Genomic DNA, 9,124 nt, shown 5'->3' with positions numbered 1-9,124 from the left:
ATTTTCTTTCCTGTTTCAAAGAGCTTTCTTCATTTATTTTCTTTCTTTCCTTTTTCTTTTTCCCTTTCCTCTCTTTTTCTTCCTTCCTTCCCCTCTCCCACTTTCTCTTTTCTTTTTTTCCCCTTTCCTCTCTTTTCCTTTCTTTCTTCCTTCCTTCCTCTCCCTCCCTCCCTTTTTCTTTTCTTTATTCCCTTTCCTCTTTTCCTTCATTTTCCTTCCTTCCTTTTTCTCCCTCCCTTTTTCCCTTCCCTTCCTTTTCCTTCCTTCCCCTCCCTCCTTCCTTCCCCTTCCTCCCTTTTTTCTTTTTTCCTTTTCCTTCCTTCCTTTTCCTCCCTCCCTTTCTTTTTTCTTTTTTTCCTTCCCTTCTTTTTCCTTCCTTCCCCTCCCTCTTTCTTTCTTTCTTTCTTTCCTTTCTTTTTCTTTCTTTACTGCCTTCCTTCCTTCCAGTCTGCATGTCTTCCCCTCCTCCCTCCCCTTCCTCTCTTTCTTTCTTTCTTTCTTTCTTTCTTTCTTTCTTTCTTTCTTTTTCTTCCTTCCTTCCTTTCTTCCTTCTTTCTTTTTTCCCTTTCCTTCCTTCCTTCCCCTCCCTCCCTCCCTTCTTCCTTCCTTCCTTTCTTCCTTTCACTACACTAAGCCCTGCGTTGAAGACAGAAAAAAAATTACTGGGGTGTTGCTGTTTTTTGTTTTTGTTTTTTAAATTTTATTTTTGAAAACAACCAACTAGGAAAACTAGAATGTTTCTCTTTTGCTAAAAGTGGAAGGCGACGGGAGGGAAGAAACTCTCGGGGGTGGGGTGGGGAGAAACTACAGTGGGGGGGGGGGAAATAGTTTTGCCTCCGCTCTCATCTCGCCCTGCGCCGGCTGGACCGCCGGGGGGTGCAGACCGTCTCTTCTTCGGCCGGCGTGGAAGGCGCTCCATCCTGGCTGGCTGGTCCTTCGCTCGGTTCGGCTACCCCCGGCTCCGTTGACGCAGAATCTACCGCCGCTTTTTGCTGAATTTCCAAGCCGGACTGTTCTTCCAGGGGGTGCAGTCTGGCCCCCTCGCCTGACTCCTCGGCGTCTTGCCCCACGGAACTGCTGCTCCGCGGCGAGGACGGCTGGCTTCTCTCGTCGATGACCAGGACTCCGCAGATATCCTCCGTTTCAAAGTACCCCGAACACGTCTGGATGACCTCGGGGGACTCGCAAGGGGGCGGGATCCTCTGCTGTCCGGTAACGGCCTCTTCTGGATCGTGCGCTTTGGTCGTGGAGGGAGGTTGGGGGTCAGTCAGCTGAGAGGGGGTCTCTGTCTGTCCGGCCGTAGCCTGGAGCCGGGAGGCCCTGTATCGCTGCAGGCAGAAAAAAAAACCCACCACTGAGGGAGTGAGGAAGATGGGGATGAGGAGGAGGAAGATGAGAAAGAAGGAGGGAGGAAGGAAGATGGGAAAGAAGAAGGGAGGCAGGGAAAGAGGGAGGGAGGAAGGAGAGAGATGGGGATGAGAAGGAGAAGAGAGGCAGGGAAGGAAAGAGGGAGGGAGGAAGATGGGAAAGGAGGGAGGCAGGGAAAGGGGAAGGAAGGAGGGAGAGAGGAAGGAAGGAAGATGGGAAAGAAGGAGAGAGGAAGGAGGGAAATGGGGATGAGAAGGAGGCAGGGAAGGAGGAAGATGAGAAAGAGAAGGAGGGAGGCAGGGAAGGAGAGGGAGGAAGGAAGGAGGAAGATGAGAAAGAAGGAGGCAGGCAGGGAAGGAGAGGAAGGAAGATAGGAGGGAGGGAGGCAAGAGGGAGGGAGATGGGGATGAGAAGGAGGGAGGGAGGAAGATGAGAAAGAGGGAGGAAGAAAGGAGGGAGATGGGGATGAGAAGGAGGGAGGCAGGGAAGGAGGAGAGAGGAAGGAAGATGGGAAGAAGGGAGGGAGGAAGATGAGAAAGGAGGAAGGCAGGGAAGGAGAGGGAAGGAGGAAGGAGGGAGATGGGGATGAGAAGGAGAAGAGAGGCAGGGAAGAAGAGGGAGGGAGGAAGATGGGAAAGGAGGGAGGCAGGGAAAGAGGAAGGAAGAAGGGAGGTGTTGTGCCTCGTCCTCCCTCCTCTCCTCAGCCGACCCCTCCCCGTCTACACCCGGGCCTGTTATCAGACTCCAAGTCTGATAATGAAGATGAACGGCCTGTCATGCCTCCAGCCCCCGGCCCTGGCCCCATGCCCCGAGAGGATTCCAGGAATGAACAACCAAACCTGATAAACCTCACTCCTACAGCGTGTGAGCAGGAAGCCAGCCACGGGCTGGAATTACTGACAGCAGATCCAGCTGAAGAGAATTCAGTGTGGGAGGATCCTCGCTTCCGGAGATCTGAGAGGCGACGCCAGCAAAAGGAAGGGTGGGGCAGGCCTGGATAAATGCTGAGTCATGGAGCCACACCTATATACCCACAGCCTATATAAAGGACCTGCTTTTGGCATTCCAACCTTGAGTCAAGCAAAGTCTCATCTAGTTTGCTGAAGTCACAACTTGGACTCCTGCCTGCCCTGAGAAACCTTGAAGGAATTTGACAAGCTGCAGAGGCTTCGTTGCCCCGCTTGACATGAACTTCCTAGACCTGGTCGTCGGAGGGGGAGTGCGACACGACAGGAGGCAGGGAAAGAGGGAGGAAGGAAGGAGAGAGATGGGGATGAGAAGGAGGGAGGGAGGGAAGGAGGGGGAGCGGGAGGAAGGAAGGAAGCACTAACCTGCAGGTTCTCAAAATGCATCCGGGACTTGCAGTGGGTGAGCCGCATGGCCGAGTCGCTCGAATAGAATTTGTGGCACAGCCGGCACAAGAATCCTGCCACGGGTACCAGGAAATCCAGGCCTGGCAGAAGAGGGAGGGAGGGAGGGGGGAGAAAGGGAAGGCACGGATCAAGAAAGCATAAAACCCTCAGGAGGAGCACAAAAGGCAGCACTGCAGCTCTTCGGGGTCCGAACTCGCTGAACAAATGTCTCACTTAGCAACAGAAAACGCTGGGCTCAAAACGGTGGCCGTAAGCCAAGGACTACCGAAGGAGGACAACGTTAAGGAAGGCGGGCAGGATTGGAGAGGAGTGGGGGAGGGGATGTGGAGGGGGGGGGCTTTTCAAACCAGGAGGTGTTTGCCTACCTGTTGAGCCTCTTGCAGGGGGAAAAGCAAGAGAAAGAGGAAAAAGACACACAGACACAAACACACACACAAAGATACAACACGGGGTGCCAACTCGCTTCTCTTACCATAGACCGTGTCCGGACAATACTCGGCGTTTCCTCCTGGGTCTTCCACAGACGTTTCTCGTTGCCCAACCTGAAAGGGGGATGATTAACAGAGTGGGAAGGGACCTTGTAGGTCATTTAGTCCAACCCCTCACCTCCCCCGGCTCAAGCAGGAGACCCTACACCATTTCCGACAGATTTCAGTCCAGTTTCTTCTTGAAAGCTTCCAGGGATGAAGCTCCCACAACTTTTAAAGGCAACTTCTGTTCCACGGGTTGATTGTTCTCACTGTCAGAAAATTCCTCCTTATTTGTATATTTGAATCTCTCCTTGATCAGTTTCCATCCATTGTTCCTTGTCTGGCCTTTGGGTGCTTTGGAAAATAACTTGACCCCCCCTCCTTTTGTAAGGCAGCGGGGCGCTATAAATATCTGAATAAAGCCCATTTCTAAATTTCCTGGCCAGCCCCTTTGGCTCTGCTCTTCCTCCCTGCAAATAAACGGAGCTGCTGAGAAGGCCCTCCCTTACCTGTTGATTCACAGCCTCCGCTGGATCTAGTTGAGGCCCCTCCCCTGCTTCCTCGTCTTCTTCGTCATCGTCGTCGTCCTGCTCTTCAAAGCATCCCACGGCGTCCACCGTTATCAGTTCTTCGGAGTCCTCGGGACTGCCCAGGTCTTTCTCGCCCAGCCTCACCTGGCCAGGTGCGGGAAAAGAGGGAGTCAGGAGGGAGGGAGAGGCAGATGGCAAGAAGAAAGAGGGTTCGAGAAGGCCCTGGACCCCTCCCTGCACCCCACCCCATTTTTGTTTGTTTGTTTAACCTCTGACCTCTTTAGCCTTCTGCTTGTGCTCCAAGGATTTCATGTGCTCCACAAACTTGCGGGGAGTTTTGAAGTAACGGATGCAGACGGTGCAGAAGGGGCGCAGGAAGCGTTTGGCCAGCTGAGGCGAGAGAGGGGAGGAGGAAAAGGGGGGAGGGAGGGACGGAGGAAGGAGAGGGAGGGATTGGGAATAGGAGGGAGGGAGGAACGGATTGGGAGTGGAAGGGAGGGAGGGAGGAAGGAAGGCATTGGGAATAGAAGGGAGAGAGGAATGAAAGGAAGGAAGGGATTGGGAATAGAAGGGAGGGAGGATGGAAGGAAAGGAAGGAAAGGAAGGAAGGGAAGGAAGAAAGGAAGAGGGAGGGAGGGAGGAAGGAAGGAAACAAGGAAGTGGGAGGAAGGAAGGAAAGAAGGGAGGGAGGGAGGAAGGAAGGGATTGGGAATAGGGAGGGAGGGAGGAAAGGAAGGAAGGAAACAAGGAAGGAGAGGGAGGAAGGGATTGGGAATAGGAGGGAGGGAGGAAGGAAGCAAGAAAACAAGAGGGAGGAAGGAAGGCATTGGGAATAAGAGGGAGGGAGGAAAGGAAGGAAGGAAAGAAGGAAGGAGAGGGAGGAAGGGATTGGGAATAGGAGGGAGGGAGGAAAGGAAGGAAGGAAAGAAGGAAGGAGAGGGAGGGAGGGATTGGGAATAGAAGGGAGGGAGGAAAGGAAGGAAGGAAGGAAAGAAGGAAGGAGAGGGAGGAAGGGATTGGGAATAGAAGGGAGGGAGGGAGGAAAGCAAGGAAGGAAAGAAGGAAGGAGAGGGAGGAAGGGATTGGGAATAGGAGGGAGGAAGGAGAGGGAGGAAGGGATTGGGAATAGGAGGGAGGGAGGGAGGAAAGAAGGGAGGAAGGAAAGCAAGGAAGGAAAGAAGGAAACGAAGAAGAGGGAGGAAAGGAGGGATATTTAGGTCAGCTGAACAATTTTCTGCCACTTTCCCAAAATCCAGGAGCCCTTGACCTGCTGAATCCAGGTGCCCTTTACCTTGTGTTCCTGAGTCCTCCGGTGTTTGATGAGGTCACCTTTGAAGTTCACCTGGCAGGTATTACACCAGCGCTGCTGGCTCTCCCTGCAAGGAAGGGAAACCTCTCAAGGAAACCAGAAAACCCAGAAGGGTTTCTCGGCCTCCTTTCAGCCCCCCTCCCATCCTCCCCCTTACCCCTCCCAAGCTCTCCGATAACCATCTCATCCTTTGGCCCGAGAGAGCCAACGGCTCCATCGGAAGGAAAGCTGCTTGATTTTCTTTCGTTTGCAACCCGGAGGATTTCCAAGTCTGGTTCTTGCTCCAGAGCAAGGCATTGTTGTGATCCGCCAGCAGCCTGCGGAGCTGGCAACGGAGTCGGACAGCGATGAGACTGAGGAAGAACATGGGCCAGTCCTGGAGGCTGCGGAAGGCCCGGATGAAGGCTCTGCGTCAGAGGCAGAGATGGGGCCAGGGCCATCGGGGAGTGATGTGCGGACTCCGGAGCCTCCAGAGGCTGACAGTAGTGAGGCAGAGGAACAGGAGGAGCCTGTTCCTAATGCACGCATGAGAAGAGCTGCCAGAAGGCAAGAGCAGCTCAAGCAAAGTGGACAACTCGGGAGTAGGGCCAAGAGATGATTGGCCCCTCCCATAAGGCTTAAAAGACCAGCAACGGCATTTGGGCTCTTTGCCGGAAAACAACATTGATAGCCTTGTCTTGCTGCATTTATTTCTTGTCGGCGTCTTCTGCGTCTGAACTTTTGCCAAGAAAAGCCTTTGGCAGTTTGCCTAATTAGACCAAGATTGGTGATAAGACTGAAGAATTGTATTATGAGGAATTTGCTTTGATTTAGTTTGGACGACGCCGAGAATGAGTTTAATTCTCAGCTGTTCTAATAAAGTCTCTTTGTTTTCGAACTGATTGCGTCTGATACTACCTACTTGGGCCTGGGTCACAACGAACCTTCACTGCGTGTGTGTCAGCGGTGTGTACGTGTCTGTGTGTGTTGAGGTTCTTGAATTGCATGCTGCCCACCTACCCGTCTGTCTCTGCTGGCATCGCCGGTTCCTTTCCCAAAGGCAGCTGGGAGACGAGGCAAACGGTGCTTCTCTCCTGGACTTCCTGAAGCCGCTGCAGGTGTTGAACTCCTGACAGGTGAGTCTGGAAATTCTGGAGCAAGACAAGTGTGAGAAAGAAAGAAAGAAAGAAAGAAAGAAAGAAAGAAAGAAAGAAAGAAAGAAAGAAAGAAAGAAGGAAGGAAGAAAGGAAAGAAGGAAGGAAGAAAGGAAGGAAGGAAAGGAGAGAGAGAAGAGGAGGGGAAGGGAGAAGAGAGGAGAGGAGAGGAAAGGAAAGGAGGGGGAGAAGAGAAGAGAGAAAGGATGAAAAGAGGAAAGGAGAGGAAAGGAAAGGAAAGCAAAGGAAAGGAGAAGAGACGAGAAGAGAAGAGAAGGAAGGATGGAAAGAAAGAAGAGGAAAGGAGGGGAGAAGAGAAGAAAGGAAGGATGGAAAAGGAGAGGAGAGAGGAAAGGAAAGGAGGAGAAGAGAGGAAGGATGAAAAGAGGAGAGGAGAGAGGAAAGGAAAGGAAAGGAGGGGAGAAGAGAAGAGAAGAGAAGAGAAGAGAAAGGATGGAAAGAAAGGAGAGGAAAGGAGGGGGACAAGAGAAGAGGGGAAGGATGAAAAGAGGAGGGGAGGAAAGGGAGAGGAGAGGAGAGGAGAGAAAATTGGTTAGCTCTCCCATCCAAACAGTCCCTTCCTTGGAATCTGGACCCTTACAAAGCAAGCAAGAAAACCGAATCTGGTTTTTTTTTACTGAGAGCTAAAGGGAAGGAGACCAGCTTGGTGACACTGGTAGTCCTTGACTTATGACCACATCATTGGGACCAGGATTTCCACGCTTATGTAAGACCGTTGTTAAGTGAGTCACACCCGCTTTTGAATGGAAGGAAAGAGGGGGAAAGGGAAGGAAAGAAGGAAGGAAGGAAGGAAGGAAGGAAGGAAAGAAGGAAGGAAGGGAAGGAAGGAAGGAAGGAAGGAAGGAAGGAAGGAAGGGAGGGAGGGAGGGAGGGAAGGGAAGGAAGGAAGGAAGGAAGGAAGGAAAATGAGAGGGAAGGAGGGAGGGAGGAGATGAGAGGAAGAGAGGGAGGGAGAGAGAAAGTTGAGAGGAAGAAAGGGATGGAGGCATGAAAGGAAGGAGAGAAGGAAGGCGAAAGAGAGTGGGAGAGAGGGAGGGAGGGAGGGAGGAAGGAAGGAAGGTGAGAGAAGGGAAAGGAGGGCGGGAGGGCCATTGTAGATGCAGACAAGGAACCACAACTGATAGATTTTGCTGTCTGGTTTTTTTCTTTCTTTTAGAGCCAAGCTTGCATTGTTCTCCTTCTCGAAGGAGTTCAGCATTTTTTTCTTCAACAAAACCCGGATCTGAAATCCTGGTTCTCCCCAGACAGATGCGCTTGCAGAACCCACGTGTGCTTCTGCCCCCAAACCCCCCTCTGGCCTCCCCCAACCCGCCCCTCTTGGGAAATTCCACCCCCCGCCCCCGCCTCCCCTCCCCTCCGCACCTGTTGGTTGTAACAGTTGCTTCTGCAGACGTAGCAGTAGAATTTCAGGGCGGCCCCGGGAGGGGCTTGCAGGGGAGGTCCGGAGGGGCCCGGCTTGATGGCCGACGTGGTGCTGATGGCCCGGCTCTCGCTGCTCTGCTGGATGGTCACCTTCAGGGCACCGGCGTTGCTCAGCACCTGGCATGGGAGGATAGGCATGGCTCAACTCTCTGGGGCTGGCAGGCTGCTCTGTCCTCCTTCGCCTCCGTCCAAGTGATGGCTTAATTAGCCGGCACTATCAGCTCTGGCAGCAAAAGAGCCAGCGTCTGGAAAGTGTCTCTGTTATCTCCCTCGACGCCGATGAGTCACCCAGGAACAAACTTCAGCTCTTAGTTAATCAGTTGATTTGCCTGCTACGAAGAGGCACGGCAGTTCTTGCTGCCTTTATATCCTGTGGGGTGTGGCTCCATGACTCAGCACTTCCTAGGCCTGCCCCACCCCTGCTTCTGTTGTTCCCTCCTCTCCTGCCTATGAAACCTAGGGTCCAGCCAGGCCTGATTGCCATCAGCTGGGTCTGGAGGCGTGGCCTGTGGGGGGAAAAGAGTCAGGGGATGGAGGCCTCATTATCTCCTCCATCTGGCCTGCCTCTGGCTCCTGGAGGTGAGCCAGGGAAGCCGGTGCTCCCGAGGTAAGTCCTGACGGCCCTTCCCCCTCACTTTCCAAGTCACTTTCTGGCAAGGGGACCGGCTTGGGGGGCGCAGACACAACACAGGCCTTTTCCCCAAACAGAAAGGAAGAGTTCCTATTCCGGCCACATTTGGGCGGCTGTTTTGTATCCCTCAGGCAACTGGGATATCAGAATGGGACAACTTGCCACGGCCAACTTGCTGCAAGAGAACTTAACAATTTCCATTTAATTGTTGAAAACCGATACCAAAAGATTTCCATGTTTGCCATTCACATTTATTTATTTATTTATTATTTGTTTAATCACATTTTTATACCGCCCTATCTCCCGAGGGACTCAGGGCGGTTTACAGCCTATTAAAAACACAAATATAAATACAAGATAAAACACTAATTAAAAAACTTATTGAATAAGGCCGAATTTTAAAATTCTAATTAAAATAATAAAATCCCGTTAAAAACTAAATTTAAAATTAAGATTCTAATCCAGTCCTGCGCAAATAAATAGATGTGTCTTAAGCTCGCGGCGGAAGGTTCGAAGGTCGGAAAGTTGACGAAGTCCCGGGGGAAGTTCATTCCAGAGGGTGGGAGCCCCCACAGAGAAGGCCCTTCCCCTGGGTGTCGCCAGTCGGCACTGCCTGGCGGACGGCACCCTAAGGAGTCCCTCCCTGTGAGAGCGCACGGGTCGGTGGGAGGCAATCGGTGGCAGCAGACGGTCCCGTAGGTAACCCGGTCCTAAGCTATGGAGCACTTTGAAGATGGTTACCAAAACCTTGAAGCGCACCCGAAAGGCCACAGGTAGCCAGTGCAGTCTGCGCAGGAGTGCTGTCACATGGGAGCCACGAGGCCATGAGGAGTTGGCCATGGCGAGTTGGCCATGATGAGTTGGCCA

General features: G+C 52.5%; 1 protein-coding gene across 5 annotated transcripts in view; it reads right to left on the bottom strand.

The window, feature by feature from the left end:
- Window positions 1–701: 701 nt before the first annotated feature.
- The window catches only part of CIZ1 (CDKN1A interacting zinc finger protein 1), a 28,252-nt gene continuing 19,829 nt past the window's right edge, over window positions 702–9,124 (bottom strand). The window contains exons 8-15 of one of the 5 annotated variants that reach the window (XM_058159609.1): window positions 7,567–7,743; window positions 6,050–6,171; window positions 5,033–5,117; window positions 4,018–4,131; window positions 3,721–3,885; window positions 3,214–3,283; window positions 2,700–2,821; window positions 702–1,328 (exon numbers count right to left, since the gene is read on the bottom strand). In XM_058159609.1, the coding sequence (XP_058015592.1) occupies window positions 843–1,328; window positions 2,700–2,821; window positions 3,214–3,283; window positions 3,721–3,885; window positions 4,018–4,131; window positions 5,033–5,117; window positions 6,050–6,171; window positions 7,567–7,743 (1,341 nt within the window). In that variant the 3' untranslated portion in view covers window positions 702–842. Of the gene's footprint in view, window positions 1,329–2,699; window positions 2,822–3,213; window positions 3,284–3,720; window positions 3,886–4,017; window positions 4,132–5,032; window positions 5,118–6,049; window positions 6,181–7,566; window positions 7,744–9,124 lie in introns of all 5 variants that reach the window. The other 4 variants (XM_058159608.1, XM_058159606.1, XM_058159611.1 and 1 more) reach the window with 4 other exon arrangements.

The sequence above is a fragment of the Ahaetulla prasina genome, chromosome 16 (assembly GCF_028640845.1).
Source record: "Ahaetulla prasina isolate Xishuangbanna chromosome 16, ASM2864084v1, whole genome shotgun sequence".
NCBI classification, from domain to species: domain Eukaryota; kingdom Metazoa; phylum Chordata; class Lepidosauria; order Squamata; family Colubridae; genus Ahaetulla; species Ahaetulla prasina.
Note: the sequence above shows the minus strand (reverse complement) of the source record. Positions and strands in the feature narration are given on the sequence as shown.